This window comes from Sapajus apella, unplaced genomic scaffold (assembly GCF_009761245.1).
Source record: "Sapajus apella isolate SASKATOON/1434 unplaced genomic scaffold, GSC_monkey_1.0 scaffold19, whole genome shotgun sequence".
Classification (NCBI taxonomy): domain Eukaryota; kingdom Metazoa; phylum Chordata; class Mammalia; order Primates; family Cebidae; genus Sapajus; species Sapajus apella.
Genome location: NW_022436959.1, coordinates 22,761,123 through 22,784,599, shown reverse-complemented (window position 1 = coordinate 22,784,599; position 23,477 = coordinate 22,761,123). Strand labels below are relative to the sequence as shown.

The 23,477-nt window shown below is 34.1% G+C and overlaps 1 protein-coding gene across 13 annotated transcripts in view; it reads right to left on the bottom strand.

Moving 5' to 3' along the window:
* The window catches only part of DGKB (diacylglycerol kinase beta), a 723,408-nt gene that overhangs the window by 298,585 nt on the left and 401,346 nt on the right, over positions 1-23,477 (bottom strand). For 10 of the 13 annotated variants that reach the window (XM_032286728.1, XM_032286731.1, XM_032286734.1 and 7 more), the window contains one exon: positions 16,767-16,831. In XM_032286728.1, the coding sequence (XP_032142619.1) occupies positions 16,767-16,831 (65 nt within the window). Of the gene's footprint in view, positions 1-6,132; positions 6,376-8,838; positions 9,172-9,202; positions 9,255-16,766; positions 16,832-23,477 lie in introns of those variants that run through there. The other 3 variants (XM_032286740.1, XM_032286738.1, XM_032286739.1) reach the window with 3 other exon arrangements.

Here is a 23,477-nt window from a genome sequence, read left to right as displayed (position 1 = left end):
ATGACTAAAACACCAAAAGTAACGGCAACAAATGCCAAAATTGACCAATGGGATCTAATTTAATTGAAGAGCTTCTGCACAGCAAAAGAAACTATCATCAGAGTGAACCAGCATCCTACAGAATGGGAAAACATTTTTGTAATCTATCCATCTGACAAAGGGCTAACATCCAGAATCCACAAGGAATGTCAAAAAATTTACAATTAAAAAAAAAAACCATCAAAAAGTGGGTGAAGGAAATGAACAGACATTTCTCAAAAGAAGACATTTATGCTGCCAACAAACATATGAAAAAAAAGCTCATCATCACTGGTCATTAGAGAAATGCAAATCAAAACCACAATGAGATACCATCTCATGCCAGTTAGAATGGTGATCATTAAAAAGTCAGGAAATAACAGATGCTGGAGAGGACGTGGAGAAACAGAAATGCTTTAACACTCTTGGTGGGAGTGTAAATTAGTTCAACCATTGTGGAAGACAGTGTGGTGATTCCTTAAGGGTCTAGAACAAGAAATACCATTTGACCCAGCAATCCCATTACTGGATATATACCCAAATAATTATAAATCATTCTACTATAAAGACACATGCACATATAATTGCATGCACTATAATTGTATCACTATTCACAAAAGCAAAGACTTGGAATCAACCCAAATGCCCATCAATGATAGACTGGATAAAGATAATGTGGCACATATATACCACGGAATACTATGCAGCCACAAAAAAGGATGAGTTCCTATCCTTTCCAGGGACATGGATGAATCTGGAAACCGTCATTTTCAGCAAACTAACACAGGAACAGAAAACCACCACGACATGTGCTCACTCATAAGTGGGAGCTGAACAATTAGAACACATGGATGCGGGGAGCGGAACATCACACACAAGGGCCTGTCGGGAGGTGGGAGGCTAGAAGAGGGACAGCATTATGAGAAATATCTAACGTAGAAGACGGGTTGACGGGTGCAGCAAACCACCATGGCACGTGTGTACCTCTGTAACAAACCTGCACATTCTGCACATGTATTCCAGAACTTAAAGTATAGCAACAAAACATATAGTGTGCTTAGTAACTTTTTTCATAATATATGAAATATAATTTGCCAATGATTTTTTCAATCTTTTAAAAAAATCATATTATGTTGAGTATAGTTCAAAATAACAAAACTTTGTCAACTATTTCAGTTACCACTACTCTGGATTTTACTGATACTACAGGTTGCAGTTAATAAAACAAAAATGGCTCCTTTATTGCAACAGCTATTCAACTGCATCATAATTATTCCACCTAAATCCAGGCCAGCAAAATCTATTGTCCATGTAATTGATCTAGATATTGCTCCAACAATTCCCATTCAGCAGACACAGAATCAAATGCATAATCTTGATCCCACACAATCCTTCTTATTCTACATTTACCTGCTGGTTAGTATTGCCAGTCAGTGTTTTGCCTTCATTCACATACTTTCACTCATCATTCCATTCCCTTTCATGTTCAATTACCAAACTTAGTGTTGGTAACCCCTTTTCTCTTTTACAAATCAATTTCCTTATTCTTATTCAGTCCTTGTTTAAAATCTATAGTTTCCTATTGTGTCCAGGAAAAAGGGCATGTTTCCGACTGGACTACCCAAGTTCTTTGTGATCTTGCTATGATCTACATATTTCTTTGAATCTTCTATTTCCACACATTTATTTATTCATTGATTGCTGTATTTATTTGTATTTTATTTTTACTATCTGTGGTCACCACTACTCATTGATATGTTATATGGCTTCACGGTTACTTGTAAAACTTCTATTCAACTTTAAAAATGACGTACTAGGTTTTTTTTAACAAAACCTTCCTAATCAACACTATCCCTCACTGCAGAAGAAGTATTTTCTCCTTTCTAGTCCTCTATGCATGATATTCCAATTACTGCACTCATTTTACAGTGTTATATATGTGTTTGCATGTATCTTTTCCCAACTAAGCTATAAACTCTAAGTGGTTTGGATAGTGTCAAACCCATCTTCTACCTTGAGCCAAGGAAGTCTTTTCTGGCACATTGTAGACTTGCATCAAATGAGTATTTATCTAGCCAGAATGTTTAGTAACTTGCTAAATATGTAAACTAGGGCAAGTTATACTTCTGAACATTTTTTCTAATATGTAAAGTAAAAATAACAATTGTAAATATCACCTAGGATTGTGTGTGGACTAAACACAATGATCTAGAAAAATCAGTTAGTAGAGTCTCTGGAACATAGCCCAACCTTTAAGAAATATAAATGATGAGCTTTATTGTAGTATATTGGCACAAGGACAGACAACTATTATGTTTACAACTGTTTATTAGGCTATAGTAATTCAGAATAAAAATAATATTGGGACTAATGATTAATGATATTAGCTTAAGTATTCATGGTAATTAAGCATTTTTTTCCCCTAATAATGAGTAGTAAGGTGTATAGATCTAGAAAAAGCAACAGTTTTTGTTTTTTTTAAACTTTATGTTCTTTTCTTTATGTCATATCATACTTTAAATTACTTTAGATATATTTGAAAATAATTTTGATCATTAGTGAGTACAAAACAGAGTAAAGCATTCAGTTTGAAATGTAAAACAGACAAAATTAATAAAGTGAGTTTGAACATATATGAATTTTATATTCATAAATTTGCAAACTATATGAAACACAGTACATGAAAGTTTCTGGTATTTTAGAAGTTATTGCAAAAAGTCCAAATGACTTTTGTAATTTAAATATGCCCTAAAGATGAAAGCAAAATGAGTAAGACCACATTAATAAGAGTGAGATGAAAAATAAGTAAACAAAAAAATTATAAGAATATTTATAAAGAATAAATGGTGTCTATATATTAAAATCCAAACAACTTATGCCATCATAGTGACTAATAAACTTATCAGTAAATAAGAAGAATGCATAAGTAGCATGAGATCTGCATAGTCATACACGTACATGTAAATATTCTTAAAAAGCAGATAAATATAGAGATGACTCCCTGCACAGCAAATGGTTTTATTGCATCAGATTTCTCCTTGTACTTGTTAGTATTTTTATCACATCATTAAAAAGTTCCAGTAGAAGATGAGGATCAAAGAACTTCAGATTTAAGTGACCTCCTTGAAGCTGAGAAATGAATTGCAAAACCCAAAGTCTTTGAAAAGCCCAACTTATTTTAAAAATATATGAAGATTTTGGCAGAGAGTGCTTTTTGACTCCTGTTACTCATTTTTCTTTCTTCCTGTGTGCACAAGAACCTCTCAGAGTTTATGTGGGCACATGACCCTTGCCACTCTTCAGCCAGAGATCACATTTTCCTGAGCTCTTGCCTTTAAGGGTAGCTGGGTCACTAAGTCATGATATGAGCAGCAGTGACGTGGGCAACTCCCAGTGGAAAAACTTGGTGAAGATGCTGTGGCCATTGGACATGGGTTAGAAAATACCATTTGAGGGTAATTTCTTCAATTCTCAGACAGAGAAAGGCTCTTCCTCCTGGCAGCATATTGTACTCAATTTTGCATTTACCTCGCTGACAGTCTTTACCACATTTTTTTTGTTGTTGTTTTTGGAAAGAGTTTCATTCTTGTTGCCTAGCTGGAGTGCAATGGTGCTATCTTGGTTCAATGCAACATCCGCCTCTCTGGTTCAAGCAATTCTCCTGCCTCAGCCTCCTGAGTAGCTGGGATTACAGGCACACACCACCATGCTGGGCTAATTTTTGTATTTTTATTAAAGACAGGGTTTCATTACATTGGTCAGGCTTTTCACCACATTTTATTGTGATTACATGTTTGGTTTTGTCTTCCCATAGGCCCAAAGATTTTTTCAAGAGCGGAGAAGATATTTCATATTAACATTACTCATTCTCCAAGTACTTTCATATTATAGACTTATAATAAATATTTATCAAGCTATACAAAATAATGAAAGGAAAACATAAGAGTCTGCAGGTGAGATCCAGATGAAGAATTCAGACTTTTAAAGAACAATCAAGGAGGCACAATGAGGAAAGCTTGGAAGAGAGCCAAAACGTCCTGGGAATAGGTATAGAATGAATCCAAGGAAATGCCAGATGGTGGGACTTGTAGGCAGTAAGTGATAAGAACCTCAGTCATAATTGCCAATATTTGAGGGGTACACAATATTTGCCAGATGCTGTTAAAATGTTCTTCAAAAAGTGTTATTTTTTCTTTGCAACAAACCCCCAAGGTTGATGCCATTAGTAACAATCCACACAACACTTATTAGAAAACTGGGACACAAAGAGAGGAGCAATTGTCCAAAAGTCATACAGATAGGAAGCGGAAGAGCCACTATTTGAAGCCAGGGAGACCTAGGTAACATATAAATATCTGGGAGAAAGAAGAGGTAAATTGAGAAGAACTAAGCATGACTTCCCAAAAAGATCCCCTACTTATTAGTGTTGTCTTAAGTCTTCATAGTGAAGTATGGCCCATAGGTCACACTTGCTCATATACGATAAAGGGATTCTGAGTCTTACTCCTAGCTGCTGGTGTACATCACAAATATTCAGACTTTCTGTGATGCATCATCCATGGGATTTGCATGAGTTGGAAGTAGACATTTGCATGTGCACACAAGCTGGCCTGAGAATAGAAATGAGCCATCAACTGGGAGAGGGAATGATCATATTAATCCTAAATATTTCAGTTCCACATCTACTTCCAGGGATCATGAACATAAAAAAGGTTAAATAAAGCAGAAATTGACAGTGATTAGGTGACTATGGAACAGGAATGAGGAAATCAAACTGGTCTTCTCTTGCATTGAAAAATATAAACAAACAGATTCAGGAACTATGAATTATCAACAGAGATTTTGACCATACTTTAAAATAGCAACAATAAGGCTGGGTATGGTGGCTCATGCCTGTAATCTCAGCACTTTGGGAGGCCAAGGCTGGTGGATCATGAGGTCAAGAGACTGAGACCATCCTGGCCAACATGGTGAAACTGTCTCTACTAAAAATACAAAAATTAGCGGGGCACGGTGGTGCGCACCTGTACTCCCAACTACTCGGGAGGCTGAGCGATAGATTATACTGCTGCAGCAGGTGAATTGCTTGAATCCAGGAGGCAGAAGTTGCAGTGAGCCAAGACTGTGCCACTGTACTCGACAGAGCAATACTCCATCTCAAAAAAAAAAAAAAGCAACATTAATAAGGATGGTGTTTATATAGAGAAGCTGGATGGATTCAGCTTGATGACTTGTAGTCACTGTCTCTTATTTTGGCCAGTCAAGCTACCAACATTCCTATCTAGAGAGTGATGTGGAGTTGTACTTGTCGAAGCACAGTTCTTGGACTATGTCCATTGGAGTTTGTGGAGATCACTGTCAAAAATGAAAATTTCTGGACTATATCTTGAACCAATTAAATCAAAGCATAAAAGGACAGAAAGTTGTACATACATATGTCATATTTATATTTCTGTGTTCTTATATGTTATTTATATAGCTATTATATATTTATATATAAGCTAATTATCATAAATATATTTATATAATTATTTTGTTTACTACTTTCAAATATTTTATTAAATATTTATATAATTATTAACTATATTATTGATATAAAATTGCTAGAAGTTTTCTAAAAGAGATTTTAAGTGTTAATTCCACAAAAGTATATGAGGTGATGCATGTGTGAAATATGTTGATTTAGCCATCCCACAAGGTACACAAATATCAAAGAATCCTGTTGTATATCATAAATCCAACTGATAGTTTTAATAAAAAATAAAATACATAAAATATAAAATATAGACAAATGTATACATATAGTATACATATATATACTTATACAAAACAAAAGATGTATGTATAATTCTATATGATGTAATTATTATGCTGACTGAAGTTTGTGAACTATGGCTTTACATATCCCAATGTGAAAACAGTCTGCAGAAAATACAAACTTCAAAATGCTGCACAGATGAGAATATTACTTTTCAAAGAACAAGCAAAAGTGGTTTGTGAGTGAACCATTTTTAAAAAATAAATCAGACATTCAAGCTTAATATTTTAGAATTAACTTTGTTCAGTCAGAAAACAATGTTGAAAATTTTCACATAATGACATGTATTCCAAAAGGAAAGTATGTGTAACTAATGCTTACATGGACGGAGAAGCAAAGCAGAGAGTCTAATTAGTTCCAATTAGCCATGCCAGGGGATTACTTTCTAGGTAAGATTACCTTATAATGAGGTGATTAACCTCTTTGGAAAAAGTTCAAGCCAGGCTTACCTTCTACTTAATAAGCCCTGTAAAGAAGTGTTACAAGCAGGGTCCTCAAAATTGTTCCCTAGGACAATTTCCACCAAGAATCAACTGATTCTATTCCAGAAGAACCAAAAAGCATTTTTATTATATTATTGATAACAGTGAATCCTAACACATCTAGATATTAGAAATCAAGTATTTAAATTTCATATCAAATTAACTAAATTATATGGCACTAACTTTATTTACACTAAGAAAATAGCAATTGAACTCTAGTCAATTCCAAATGCAGACCTAAATCTATGAACATCATAGACTTATGATGGCAATCTATGAACATCAAATTGGAAGAAAATTCTATCATTGATATTCGTTATGGTCACAGGCTTATTTCAAAAAGTAGACTGTCCATTGTCTAATTAGTTTGAGCATCCCTTCTGTCTCCAGAACACAATTGGATTTTGTTGCAGTTAAAGAGACTGATGCTAACCTAGGTGACAGGCACAAACACAAGGGAACAGAAGCTTCAGTGTTTCCACCATAAAACACTAGATAAATTGAGGACAGGGCTTTTGGAAACAATAGATTTAACTGTTGTCCAAGCTTATCTGCAGTTTCTTCTCTTTAAATTGATAGTTTATTTATTATGGACTAATTAAAATTTTATTAAATAATATCTATCTAAAACATCTGTTTTATATATATTGCTGTCAGCTTATAAGGAACAAAAACAATTTACTTTGTGTTTTAATTTAACATGTTTTTCCCAAAAGTCTGCATGTAGGCATAGAAGCTGTAACAATGAGTAGAATTTTTTTTTTCCCAAAAGTGATTTTTTTACTGTTTACTACTCTTCCCTATAAGAAAATACTTAAACTTGGATTACACTTGTGATCTTGTGGACATCTCTGAATTAATTTCTGTTACTTTACAAATCTTGTTTCTCTATTTGTTATCCTGGAAGTATTTGTATGTGTGTGTATATAAAATTTTTGCATAGGCCACATACAAATTCATGTAAAGTAATAATACAAACCCCAGGAATGGAAAGGCAAAATCGAGGGGAAAATATTTAAAATATGTGCATGGAAATGATAATAATAAAATGTAAGTGTCTTGCAAACAGAAACTAGAAATAAATATTTCTGTTTTATTTAAATTAGAGAATATATAATCAACCCTTACTTCAGCATATATGTTAGAGCGCAACAGTCACCTTAATTTTTAAGCCCCAGGAAATATTCTTCCCTCTGTACAGTTACAAAGTGGAATTTTTCTCCAGTTTATATTCTTCTGCAGTACTTATCACTATCTAAGATCTCTCTGTAACCACAAGTTCCATTTCCTCATTTGCCTTGGATTCTAATAATCTAGCATTTAGCTGAATGTCCATCACATAAACAGGGCTCCTTAGTAAATATGTGCAGGAAAAATAACCAAATCAATAGCAGATAAACAGTATTCTCTCCAAGCTTCAGAAACTTTATTAATATTTTTACTTTATTTGCCACTCCACTGCAGTGGCAACAATGAAAAATGAACTGGAGAATAAAAAATTTGGTGTAATAGAAGAAGAGAAGTGAGAAGCAAAAATGGAAGGGAGAAAAAGTTATTAACTCTCTTCTTTATTCATCCTCTAGTCCTCACTTACTCTACTCCAAAGAGCCATCTTACAAATATACTTTTGAACAACCTGGATACAAGTGAGTGTTCTGGTTTTATTAATGGTACCAGGAAATGACACAGGAAGCTTCAGGTGTATTGAAGACCCTTGTGTAAGAACACACACAGTGCTGACTCATTTAACCATTCTCATTTCTACCTGCTCAGATCCAACAAAATATGTAAACTAGTCTCGACATACAAATAAAAATATATGAATCGAGGAGCATAGTAAACTATTTAGAAAGATTTACATTAGAAATACACACATAGAAGAGCACACGTAATTATAAGAAATTTATATAAATATGGTAAAATGAAAGCTCTTAGTAAATATATATGTATACAAATATATATAAATATGCATCACAAATACATATATGTATACACATATATCAATCTATACATTTACCTATTTATGTATACACTATATGGTTTATAGGCAAACAATAATCCAGTCATATGGAAAAACTGGCCTCGTCATAATGCTTACACACACAGATTTCAAAGATTTCATTTAAATAATATAGCAAACTATTTTCAGTTAGAATGAAAAATGAATATGTTTCTTCTTTTTTTTTTTTTTTGAGACGGAGTTTCGCTCTTGTTACCCAGGCTGGAGTGCAATGGCGCGATCTCGGCTCACCGCAACCTCCGCCTCCTGGGTTCAGGCAATTCTCCTGCCTCAGCCTCCTGAGTAGCTGGGATTACAGGCACGCACCACCATGCCCAGCTAATTTTTTGTATTTTTTTTAGTAGAGACGGGGTTTCACCATGTTGATCAGGATGGTCTCGATCTCTTGACCTCGTGATCCACCCGCCACGGCCTCCCAAAGTGCTGGGATTACAGGCTTGAGCCACCGCGCCCGGCCTGTTTCTTCTTTAAAAACACATCAGCTAGTTCTAGTACATAGAAACTGAAGACATAAAAGTGCTTTAGGACATGAAACTCTCATGAAGATACAATTCTGTTCAAAAGGTCCTTAAACAACACCACTATTTCTAATAAAATTGATTTTATTCAAAACACTAAAAATGACAAATATTTAACTTACAATATCAGTAGAACCATTTACCTAGTTGGCTTATAAAAGATGGTAACATATACACAAGGTAGAAGTGTGCCTTAAAACGTAATAATTTACATTGTTAAATAGAAAAAAGTTCACTATACAATAATGAAGTTGTCTTAAATCAGGCAAAAGTGAGGCCAAATACCTGAGTGATGACGTTGTGATAGACTTCATTCTTTCTTTACTTTCACTATTTTTAATAGATTGTGAACATCAGTAATTTAAAAATCAATCCTACTCCTGAAATAAGTGTAATTCCTAAAATTTTAAAGTGAGAGAAAATGTGAATTCCTACAAATGTGATTCCACAAAGACACATGTTAAAAGCCTTCAGAGGAAAATAAATACAAATATCTTCTATACTCTATTTTCTATGTCATGCCTGACTCAAAAATATATGTAAGATACACATATAAAAGAAAATGTCATGAAATTCACTGGATGCCAATTTTCAATTGGCTTTTATTAAATGTACATTAAAAATTCCTACAGAAAATGAAGAAAATTATAAATATGAATACATTCTCAGAATATATCATCATGATGTAAAACAGAATTTGAATTGCTTTGGAACTTCAAAAATTATTCTGTTGAATTCACAGAAACAATTTATCAATGGTACTTTACATGGTAAGTAAAAATATTTGGCTCTGATATAACATTTTTCTGTCACTACTGAACTATTTTATTTTAAACTTATTATATTCTAGACCTTTAGTTGTATTTTTTATGTCTAGATAACAAATGAGAATTTTGTGTTCTATTACTCTAGTCTGTGGGCTTTTCTTTGTCTCTATAGCAAAATAGAAAGTTAAAAATACACAGGTTTGATTTTTCTATTCTTAGAAATGATAACGAAATCAAATTTTCCATATATAATGAAGTTTATAGCTATATATACACACATATGCATACATATATGTATAAGGAGGGTGATATTTTATATTTAGTCTTCAGTTCAATACCATCAACAGGTTAATAATAGGTTGATAATGGCATACTGCTGACCTATAAAGCTGATAATAAGAAGCACAAACTAATCTATAAGTAATCTTGTATTATTTATTTGCAAGACACAATGCTCTGGGATTTATGCTGAAGAATTTTTCTTTATTTTGTACTGCTGGTTCTTTGAGGTTAGGTACATAAAAGGTGAGAAAACTAAAGGGTATTAATACCTGAAAAAACTTATGTAGAATCGAGACTCACTCTACATATCAGAATTCAATCTTTATTGTGTTTTGCGCACTATAAAAGCATAAACTACAAAAGTAGTAAGATATATAGAAAAATATATAGAAGATAAATATACCGTGAAATAATAAATAACTTAAAGGATAAATATCTATTGAGTGCACAGTATGCTCCACAAACTGTGTAGTTACTAAAGCCCAAGAGAGAAAAAACAGAAAGTAGTACTTTCTTTCCAAAATTTAGAGACCAGATACTTTTAAATAAGCAGAGTAAACTTAAACAGTATTATTGTGATCACTGGCCATGAGTACTTACTAGCTGATTTCTTTTAGTTTATTCTAGTAAAATGGTTTAAGATGTTATACATTAAGAATTTGAAATTAATTCATTGAAATCATGCTATGACTACAATTTTAAGAAAACTTTCTAAGACTGCCTGATATGGTTTGGCTGTGTCCCCACCAAATCTCATCTTGAATTTCCACATGTTATGGAAGGGACCCAGTGGGAAGTAATTGAATCATGGAGGTAGATCTTTCCCATGCTGTTCTCACGATAATGAATAAGTCTCATGAGATCTGTTGGTTCTATAAGGGGGAGGTTCCCTGCACAAGCTCTCTCTCTCTTTTTCTGCCACCATCCATGTAAGATGTGACTTGCTCCTCCTTGCCTTCATCTGTGATTGTGGGGCCTTCTCATCCATGCAGAACTGTAATTCCAAGAAAACTATTTTTGCAAATTGCCCAGTCTCTGGTGTGTCTATCAGCAGCATGAAAATGGACAAATACAGTAAATTGGTACCAGTACAACTTCTGAAAAGATACCCAAAAATGTGAGAAAAACTTTGTAAATGGGTAACAGGCAGAGTTTGGAATAGTTTGCACGACTCAGAAGAAGACAGGAAAATGTGGGAGTTTGGAGCTCTCTAAATACTTGTTGAATGGCTTTGACCAAAAAGCTGATAATGATATGATCAACGAAATCAAAGCTGAGGTGGTCTCAGATGCAGATGAGGAACTGGTTAGGAACTGATGCAAAGTGACTTGCTATGTTTTAGCAAAGACACTGGTAGCATTTTGCCCCTGCCCTAGAGACTTGCAGAACTTTGAACTTGAGAGAGATGATTTAGGGTATCTGATGGAAGAAATTTCTAAGCAGCAAAGTGTTCAACATGTGACATGGGTGCTGTCAAAGGCATTCTGTTTTATCCGGGAAGTAGAGCTTAAAAGTTTGGAAAATCTGCATCCTGACAATGGGATAGAAAAGAAAATTCCATTTTCTGATGAGAAATTCAGGCAGGCTGCAGAAATTTGCATAAGTAATGAGCAGTCAAATATTTATCCCCAAGATGATGGTGAAAATGTCTCCAGGCCATGTCAGAGACCTTTGCAGCAGGCCCTCCCATCAGAGGGCCAGAGGCCTAAGAGGAAAATATGGTTTTGTGGACTCTGCACAAGGTCCTTGTGCTGTGTGCAGCCTACTGTGACCTAGCTGCTCCAGTGTGGTTGAAAGGGGCCAACATAGAGCTCAGGCCATGACTTCAGATGGCACAAGCCCCAATCCTTGGCAGCTCCCACATGGTTTTGAGCCTGAGAGTGCACAGAAGTCAAGAATTACAGTTTGGGAACCTCTGACTAGATTTCAAAGGATGTATGGAAATGCCTGGATGCCCAGGCAGAAGTTTGCTGCAGGGGCAGGACTCTCATAGACAGGCTCTGTTAGGGCAATGAGGAAGGGAAATATGGGGTCAGAGCACCCACACAGTGTCCCTACTGGGGCACTGCCTAGTGGAGCTGTGGGAAGAGGGCCATCTTCCTCCAGACCCCAGGATGGTAGAGCCACCAACAGCTTGCACCATGCATCTGGAAAAGCTGCAAACACTCAATGCCTGCCTATGAAAGCAGCCAGGAGGGTGGCTATACACTGCAAAACCATAGTGACGGAGCTGATCAAGGTCATGGAAGCCTACCTCTTACATCAGTGTAACATAGATGTGAGACATTAAGTCAAAAGGAGATCCTTTTGAGGCTTTAAGATTTGAATGCCCCACTGGATTTTGCCTTGCATGGGGCCTGTAGCTCCTTTTATTTTAGCCAATGCCTCCCATTTGGAATAGCTGTATTTACCCAATGTCTGTACTCCCATTGTATCTAGGAAGCAACTAATTTGCTTTTGATTTTATAGACTCACAGGCAAAAGGTACTTGCCTTGTCTCAGATGAGACTTTGGACTGTGCACTTTTGAGTTAATGCTGAACTGAATTAAGACTTTGGGGGACTGTAGGGTAGGCATGATTGGTTTTGATATATGAGAACATGAGATTTGGGAGGGGCCATGGGCAGAATGATATGGTTTGGTCATGTCCCCACCCAAATCTCATCTTGGATTCCCATGTGTTGTGGGAGGCACCTGGGGAGTAGTAAGTGAATCATGGGGGCAGGTCTTTCCCCTGATGTTCTCATGATTGTGAGTAAGTCCCATGAGATCTGTTGGTTCTATAAGAGGGAGTTTCCCTGCACCAGCTCTCTCTCTCTTTGCCTGCCCCCACCCACATAATATGTGACTTGGTCCTCCTTGCCTTCCTCCATGATTGTGGGGCCATCTCAGCCATGTGGAACTGTAAATCCAATAAAACTTTCTTTTGTAAATTACCCAGTCTCAGGTATGTCTTTATGAGCAGTGTGAAAACAGACTAATATACCACCAATACTTTTCCTATAATGGGTTCCATTTTGCATATCACTTGCAAGTTCCTTTCAAAGTCACATAGTTTTACACATGGAATTCCACACTGCTTTCTGTGTTTCTCTAAAATCATTAAATACCTTTATAAATGCCATTTTAAATGCTTCTTATTTTGATGTGGTAATAAATATCATTTATTTTTCAAAAAAAGAAGTATTTAAAGTCATCTAGTACCATGAGAAGTATTAAGTGTGTGAATTATGAATGTAAATATGTTTATGAATACTAATTGTCAATTTATATAAATATTTTAAAACTAATATTATGCAATAAATAGTTTAGATTCTAGTAGCATACTTTAAAGATTTTTTTTTCTTGAGTCTAAAGGACTGGAAGATATCATTCAAATTCATTTTGATGGAAGAATATCTTAAAGTTTAGAAAGTTAAACAGCATGCTTTCTTTTAACAGTTAACTTAGCTTTATATAGAAATTTGAAAGGAATATGTTATAAACCTTTCAACTAGCACTCTCTTAAGCACCGGAAAAAATCATTACCTTTCTCATTTCTTTCAATTTCTGTCGTAAGAAGCATAGAGAACAGAACTATATATTTTGGTAATTAATTTCCTTAAGATAATGTTAGAAACATCATGTTCTTTAAAATATAAATGAATTTCAAGGTGAGCATGCTGGAGGATTATATTAATGGCATGTGATTTATTGTGACAAGAGATCTGATCTGAAATAGCATTATTAGCAGTACTTAAAAAATCCATTTGTAAATTCCTGAAAATATGAAAGTGTGCTATGTCTGAGCCCGTCTCAATGTTGAAATCTGAAATATCTGCCATTGTAAGTAGAAAACTGCTTGTGTACAATATGTCTTCCTCATAGAAATTCACCAGAAGACGTTCATATCCTGAATATATTGCACTATGGTTTAGGAAATTACCTAAATGCTTGGAATTATTAATGTAGACTTAATATGCAAATGTATAGATTGAAACATACATGTCTAATTGACTTGGTAATATATGGAATTCTGTGGCTGACCATTATCTTAAAAAATATTTGGCCAGTAATACATTGAACATCTACTACATACCCAACACTTGAACTCACAATAGAAACGTGTGACTTTCTGTCATTTTAGAGGGCATTTTCTATGTTATCTCCAGCAAAAGAGTCCGTATAAGCTATTTATAAGCAAGATTTACCCATGATTGAAATTTACAAAGACGTTTTAATAAGGTTAGGTTTACATTTTAAAAAAAAACATTGCCGTTTACAAACATATTGTTGTAAATGGCATCTAATCACATATTGAGCAGTGAGGAATTCATAAATTAGTAGAGCTATTGATAAAAAATTACATAGATATGTGAATAATAGAAGTCTTTATTATTAAGCAGTCTTAAAATTATTCTGCAGAAAGAAATTCATTAGCCTCTGACACTTGAGAGAGGATAATAAATATTGGCATTCTTACATATAGGTTGTCAAATTTGATTAGCATATAAATGTATTGATGTACCTCTCTATACACTTAATTGTCCCTGCCACCCTCTCCCTCACCACAATTCTCTCCTTTTTCTGTTGCTATGGCTCTCTTTTTCTCTGTCTTTCCCTCTCTCTTCAGTAAGTATAGGACAGTAATGCCTTATAAACTGCAAACATTTTATTCTTTGTATATTTCTTAAAGCCTTTAATGAACTTTTTAATTTTAAACTCTCGAAGAGGTGCACTCCATGAGGTATTATCCAAACACAGCTTTTGTTTTTTGCTTGAAACCTATTTTAATATATGAATATAAACTTCATGAATATAACATAAATAATATATATGAATATAAACATGAATGCTTCATAGAATAACATACGGGAAAGCATAGGCTACTCTATCTTAGAATATGTTTTGTGCACATTAATAAGTATATTCATTTCCAGGATATTCCAGGTATATAATCAAGTGCTGAAATGTATACAGTGTATATGATACCACTGTTATGTCAATTTATTTTTATATGTGTTTCATGAACTGAAACCAAATCTTGTAAAATAAAAATGTCTATTCTAGGTACAAGGAAAACTTATAGGTGCAAAATTTTAATTAGATTACTTGGATTTAATTTTGAAATGCACCTGTAGCAACGTTCAAACAGTACAATAAAGAAAAATTCAGTTGTCACCACAGCCACTTTGTTCCCCTCTCCAGAAGCAACAAGAGTTATAAAGTGTGTGTGAATTATTCTGAAAATATATGTACACATATATATCCATATATGCATTTATTTCATTTTCTTTATAATAAAAGGTATCATTTTTTTCTGAACTATGAGGAAAAACGTGAATCATAAGGTCATGATTTATTTGTAGTGTAAAAAAAACAAATCAAGGCAATACCAAACAAGGTACCAGATTGTGTTTTGATTGCATTTTGAGTTACTAAAACATCTTTTTTTTTTTTTTTTTTTTTTTTTTTTTTTCTGAGACGGAGTCTTGCCTTGTCATCCAGGCTGGAGTACAATGGCAACATCTTGGCTCACTGCAACCTCCACCTCCCAGGTTCAAACAATTCTCCTTCCTCAGCTTTCCAAATAGCTGGAATTACAGGTGCCCACCACCACACCCTCCTAATTTTTGTATTTTTAGTAGAGACAAGGTTTCTCCACATTGATTAGACTGGTCTTGAACACCTGACCTCTTAATCTGCCCACTTTGGTCTCCCAACGTGCTGGGATTACAGGCCTGAGCCACCACACCCAGCCTACTGAAAACATCTTAATAGGGAAATTTAATAGCAAATTAAATACGACCTCACTAATCATGAAATTACTTGCTGTGATGATTTATGTATAAAGTAGCATACTCAGATCTATCATTTAGAAAACTAAAAAACATTCTGAAAGAGTTTTAACAGAATTTATCATGAACCTACATGCGAGAAAATTACATAAATGTACTCCTGCGTGACAAAATTGAAACAAATCTAAGAATGTCCAGGGGCAATTATCTAATAAATAGTCTGTAACATTTATGGCAAGACGTCAGCCAAATGCAAAGACAACAAAGCCCCTGGCTTTGAATATTAATAGACAAGGCCACTTAAATATCTATACAGAAATGTTAGTTATGATTTTGTAACTTTGCAAGCTGAATACAGTGGAAATGAGTAAAACTGAAGCAAAGGTAATTCACTTCTGCCCTACTTTTTTAGGAGAGTGAGGTAAAGAGAGCTGTATTTCCTTCTAGTAATGGGGAAGATACAGAACCAAGGCTTTCCCTATTTCCCTGAGTAACTGTGAAGGTCAATGTCTACATTTTTGAAGGAAAAAAAAATGCTTGCCTATTGCTCTTATGAGGAAAGTTAATTTTGTTAGTCAAGGCTTTCCTCCTTGAAGAAATGTCTCTAAGAAATATTACACTCACATTACTATCACTATAGTTTCTATTGCTTTTAGTTGAGGCCAATTTAAGGCTGATAGTTCAAAGATATATAATCCTTATGTAATACACACATAGCATTATCAAATCAGGACCCTTTGTTTTTTCTTGGGATTAATGTTGATTGCTGTTCATATAAGTCATGAAAACTTCCAGTGTCTCTTAAAACTATAAATTCCATCTTTTACTTGAAATTTTTCTTATATAGCACATGAGAATGAAACAGATGACCCACTGCATTTCCCATTATAGATGCATCACAACCCAGGAAAACTTTAATTCATTTAACCTGTCATCTTAATATTTACACACATACACATACACACACATGAGCACACAAAGCCTCATTAAGACACTATATTATAAAATGTTCTATACCATCTAGTGATCTTTTTATGGCAAAATTCAGCAACCGTATCTATAATTTCATCTCCTGTTACCTTACCTACTGTTGAATTTCTCTGGGTGTTTTTCTCTCATGATGTGGAATCTGTGTGCAATGGAGGCATCCTAAGAGGAGAAAAAAGAAAACAAAAACAGGACAGTTTATGATCCTATTATCTTATGATAATATAGACTAAAATTTAAAAATTACATTTTAAAATGAACTTTACATTATTGCCAAGATGATTATGGGAAATTAGGCAAAAATGTATGATCCATATAAATTCTTACAAAAGTGATTTATATAATAATTTCACAGTTGGTTATGTGTTACACTTACATCTAAGACGGTTATTACTATTTAATTTATATATATCCTATGACTGGCTTTGGCCTCATGTTCAATGTATGTTAAAGATAGCACATATGAACGTAAATGTCAAATAGTGATTGAAAATATTGTTAAACGAGAGTTAGAAGGAGAAACGATCATTACAGAAGCTTCTAATTATTCGAGGTTAATTATGGTTAAAAAGATAGTGTGAGGATGCATGTCTAGTAAAGATAAGTGCAATACTTCAGATTCTGCTTAGGGTGTCTTGATGTGTAATTAATAAATGTTTGTACCACGAGCAACTTTCTGGCATATCTCGTGGTAATAGAAAAAAACAGCAAAGAGAAACATTTAGTTTGGGGAAATTGGTGACACATATAATTTGTCTTTGAGACCCTAAGTGCATCAGTTCTGATCTTAATGGATGTTTCTTACTATTAGCAAATACGGAATTTTTCCATGAGACAGAAATCATACTCAATGCGTGAGACTGGCGAAATACTGTTATCCAAGCTTTTCAAGCACAGACTGTTCCAACTGACTCTAAACAATTATCTCTGCTATTCCAAGTGTGGAGATATTTTCCCATTCTTCTTCCACACATGATTAATCACTCAAATGAGAAACTAATATATTTACCAGTCATCTCAATAGAAAAGGGCTATTGTTGACATTCACTGTTAATTTTGTTTCATAGTGGAGATAAAAGAAAAAGAAAACCAAATGCAAGAAAATAAAGAAGTTGTGTATTTCAGAGAATCTTGAAAACACTAATCAAGGATTAAAAGTCTAATGAATGGAATGAAAGGCTAATGTGCTTACTCATGTATAACAAAGCATGAGGCACAAAAAGAGAGGGACCAATGCCCACTGCAGATGGCAGAGAGTTGCAGGATAGAGCTAACTGTAATTTTTCTTCTGTGTAAACATTTGACACCATAAAATACGTCAAGTAGTTGAATTAAACCATGACTGAAAATCACCCAGACATATACATAAAGACGTATAGAAGCAATGCTTATAATAAAGGTTACAAAAATTCCCCTCTATGGTTTAATATTTAAGGTGTTATTTTGCTATGTAAACATGGCCAACTTCTTGGTTTGCCAGGAAGTACAAATATCAAGATGGTTCACTTTTATTGCTCCAAGGAAAACTCTCAAATCTAGTCACAAAGTTGCTTTTTATAAATTTAATTCTATTAAGTCATAAATATATCATACTTTAGAATATGAAGTTGTCTTATTGTGGTATGAGATTACAGAAAAAACATCTGAACTGGGCTATTTATATGTGGCATAATCATCCATTAATTTTAAAAAGCATTTATTTTTACTTTATGTCTAATCTGGTACAAAATCAATTTGGAATACCTTCCAATTAAATGCATACATTTAGCAGACTAGTTAAACAAAAGCAAAGGAATACGAATCAAACACTAAAAATGAATGATCAATACTGCTTCCCATAGGGAGAATATCATTGAATTTACTTCTGCTTGAATTATTTGTTTCTGCTAAGTTGGGTAGACTGAGACTTTTAAAAATAGATTGTGTACTACAATTTTCTTGACAAGTGTATATTTTTGTAATAACAAATCTCTCCCTTTTGAAAGCAACATAAACAGTACAGAGAAAGGGAGAAAGGAGAAAAGAGAGGAGGGAGAAGAAGAGAGGGGAAAGATATCAAAAGACTATTTAAGTAGACTTGACTATAATTGAGTAAACTCCTAGAAACAGAGGACTGCACAAAGATAAAACTAATATTAGCTTATCTATCTTCAAGTTACTTGGGCAATGCATCATTTAGTTAAAAGGGGGAAAAATAAAAATTAGTGTCAAACACTAGCAGGTTTTTCCTTGTGTTGAATAGGTTCCACCATCAAAAGAGAGCTGGCATTGCTGACTACAGAATTGATAAGGAACAATGACAGCAGGTGTTCATTTGGATGAGAATCCAGACCCAATTCACATGGGACCCCGTCCCTTTGGCATAACCCCAAGGGGCTTGAGAGAGCACTGCCAAAATCTGCAACATTATCCAGCAGTCATTTTTCAAGGGACACTAAAGGTTCTCTAAAGACAGACCAAATAAGAAACAGCTAAAATGGCATTTTAAAATAAATTTTACCATTTCTATCAAGACACATTATAGTTTTTAGGCAACAGAAGTAAATCAGCATTACTTCCGCTCCCTAGAATGCGGAAACTCTGACTTCAAACTTTCCATTTCCATGCTTTGTGTCTTTAAACAAATTATTTATTTATTGAGAATCACAGCTTCCTAATCTTTAAAAGAGGATACTGATATCCCTTCAAAGTACCTTGGTGGAGATTTAATGAGATCATTCTGTATAGCAATTGGAACAATATTTTGTGTAGTGCGGATTTTCATACATCTTATATGCAAAACAGAATTTTCTTAAAGTTAAAAGGGAATGCTAAACATGGTTAAATGGCATATTTTTGAAAAATGTTTTTACAGACTCAAGTTGCTTTTTATTATTTTCTTAACCTATATAGGTTAAGCTATATAGCTATATAGTTTTATTTTTAATTAATTAAAAAATCGTATCTAAGAAGTAAAAATAAATCAATTTTATTAAAGTAAAACAAATTTAAACCTATGTGTTATTCAAACATCCAAAAAGTAATTAGCAACTTTTCTTGCTACATTTACATATACTGTATATCAGTATATACAAATACGTGTGTATCAAAGAATCAACTTATTAGCCATATCTGTCTCCAATACTTGATCACTAGTATTTTTCTGGAATGTGTTTTTCATCAGTATTATCTTTTATTCTATTTAAAGACTCTTTCTCTCACAAACAGCTTCTAAAACTTGTCAAATAAATTGTTCTTGTTTTTGATGATATGACCATTGTACCACATACCTTCTCAATTTTATTCCATTTCAGAACAGAACATAAATTAGCCAATTAGAAATGAGTGTCATCAAAAGAGTTATTCCAAAATCTAATTGTAGAATTTAAAATGATCTTGCATACTACATGGGTTTTATTGTTGAAATAATTTAATTCTTTCTTGTTTTTGGAGGGATAAATTCCAATCTCTCCCTGTGTGCAGACTTTTCGTTATCTCAAAAATTATAATTTGCTAAAAAGTTTCAAAAGCTGAAGTTTTTGGTGCTCTATTTGTTATTTTATTAAAACTTTCCAGTAATATTTTTGAAGTGTTATTACAAGAAAATTGCCACTTTTAAGTGAACATTTCAATGAATTTTGTCAAAGGTATACAATAACTACACTCTTTTCCTATGCTTTCATCTATTCATATATCTTCTTGTGTGGACTACCTACTGAAGTCTGTGCCCATTTATCTCGGTATATTAAATTGACTGGGTTCAAGATCCAGCTCTAAATTTTAGTAAATATTTTGTCTTGAAAAGTTTGCTTAGATTTTCACTATTGCCATTTTCCTATCTTAAGAATAATTTTAATCATGTTTGTCTTTCTTTGAAGATATGATGTTCTAATACCTAGAAGATAGCTATAACTGTGCCTGGCATACAGAAAGCAAGAAAATAAATGTAAATTGTTGCTATTACTGAAATACATTCATGATTTTGAGGTTCATAACTTTCTTTGTTTGGTTTACTGAGATGGTTAACTAAATAAATTCCATAATCTTGAAGTACCTGAGGAAAGTTATGCTTGGTATTCAGAATTTTGTGGGTTATGCATGCATATATGATAAATTATCTAACAGACTCAAAAGGCCCAATATATACTTAAACTTCACATAAATATTTCTACACTAGGACATATGAATATTGACTCAAGGAAACATAAATTAGCAATGTGAGATAGAGCTAATTATAATTACAGTTACATTAAAAACACTTCACCAATCAACTACTGAAATTTGGGTTTTCAAAGCTCTGTTATATTGAGCTTTTACATAAGAGATTATGTTTCTGTATTTCCCATCTGGAATAAAACAATGTTTTCTCTCCTGACAATCTTTACCTGAATGTACTATTGATATAAGGCACGATGTTTACCTGTTAATATTTTTAAAGAAAATTACAATAATGCCACAAGTGGGGTTATTTCACAGGCAGATTGTATCAGATACTGATATCTGTAGCGCTGGGATGATAAATAGAGCCAGAAGGTTTTCTTCTTTACGCTGCAGAATAGTTAATAATGCATGGGAATTATTTGTTCTTTAATCATCTGTGAAATGTTGGCCTGGCATTTTTTTGGAGAAATTCACAGTTTGGTTTTCTTAATTTCTCCTAGTTTTTCTATCTCTTCATAAATTAATTATAATTTGTTTATTACATCATCTGTAGTGGGCTCAATGATGCCCCCTAAAAAGATATCAGGTCCTAATAGCTGGAACCTGGTAACTTTTTTTTTTTTTTTTTTTTACAGAAGTGACCAAGTCTATGATGGATATTGATTGGAACCAGTGACTCCTCTCTATATTGCACTTTCTTTTTGCAAGAATAGGAAAGTGTACAACTGTCATATTACGCATTTTTTTGTCACTGTATTTTGAAAGCACATAACTTATGTTTTATTTTCACAGTTCCACAAAGGAAGAGGTTTATTTTTTACCTGAAGACGGATCATACAAAGTGTCACTTATATCTGAGTTATATTATTTATATGGTGAGATTTGGGGCTTGGAGCTGAAGATACTTAGATACTTAGATGAGATTTTCTACTTAAGTTGATGATGTAGAGGGCTGAGACATTTGCAGATATGAAAACGAGGTAAACATAAACAGACATGAATCTTTGGGGGCCAGAGGACAGTTAGTAGTGGGATGACTGTGATCCCTAAACGTATCAGGTCCTAATCTCTAGAACCTTGCAATGTTCCCCTAGATGGTAAAGGTTTTTGAAAATATGATTAATAATTTTGTGATGAAAAGAATATCCAGGTGGCACCTAACTCCCTTCACAATTTCCTTATGAGAGAGAGACAGAGATTAGACAGGAGGAGACAAGGTGACTACAAAGGGGACACCGGTGTGGCGCAGCTACACCTGAAAGAATGCTGACAGCCACCAGAACCAGAGAGTGGCAAGAAATGTTTTCTTCCCCATTGCCTCTGGAAAAAGCATAAACCTGGGAGCACCTTGACTTTAGTCCAGGGATAGTAAATTTGGATTTATCATCTCCTGAACTATAAGACAATACATTTCTGTTGTTATAAGCCAAGAAACATGTGGTAATTTGTTACAGCAGGCATGGGAAACTTACATTTCATCTGTTTATGCAGTTTTTTTTTTTTTTGAGAAAAACATGATTTTATAATATTTAATCCTTTCCTGAATCCACAGTTATTTTTATTTTCGCAATTTGAATTTGCATGATTGTTTGTATTTAACATGCAGTTTGGAATCCATAACTTAGCAAAAAGGCATATGAGCACATTAGAACAGGCATAGCAAAGTCTATATATATATCATCTCCACAAAGCCAACATACAACAACCAAACAGCAAAACTCTAGATGCAAAAATTGTTGTTTTGGAAATAAAGACTTACTATAATGCCATGATATAGTATGGATATTTTCCCCTCTAAATATCATGTTGAATTGTGGTCCCCAGTGTTGGAGGCGAGGGCTTGTGGGAGGTAATTAGATCATTGGGCAGATTTCTTATGAGTGCTTCAGCACCGCCTCCTCATTGCTGCTCTTGCCCTAGTGGGTGTGTTTTCATGAGATTTGGCTTCCTAAAATGTGTGACATCTACCCCCACCTCTTGCTCCTGCTATTGCCATGTGAGGCGCCTGTTGCCCCTTTGCCTTCTGCCATGATTGTAAGCTTCCTCAGACCTCAACAGAAGCTTATGCTGGCAATATGCTTCCTGTACAGCCTGCAGAACTGTGAGCCAATTGAATCTCTTTTCTTATAAATTACCCAGTCTCAGATATTTCTTTATAGCAAAGCAAGAGTGGCCTAACACACCTGAGATGACACTGCTGTGTATCTATTTAACAGTGTGTGTTAGGTCTTTAGAAATATAACAGATCAAGAACAAAACAATAAAAGTTTCATGTATCATAAAGAAAAAGAAAGACTATCATTATTTATACATCATATAATGTTCTCTATAGAAGATTCAAATAAATAAACTGAAATCCACATAAACCGAGAGAAGAGTTTGAAGTTTCCCAGATACAGGAATTGTAGGTAACAGTTAGTGGAACTGACAACATTAAAACAAAGTAACAGAAAATAATACCATTTACAATGGCCAAAGTAATTATAAATACATAGGGGAAAAAAATCTGCCAATTTGAGTCTATGGGGAAAAACGATAATTACTGAAAGACACAGAGACACACCCACCCACACACAAAATCAGTGGAGATGCACGCTATCCTGAGTTACAAAGATTTAGAGAGTTGCTGTTACAGTATCTGAGGATTGATAAAATCTCTTCTAAATGT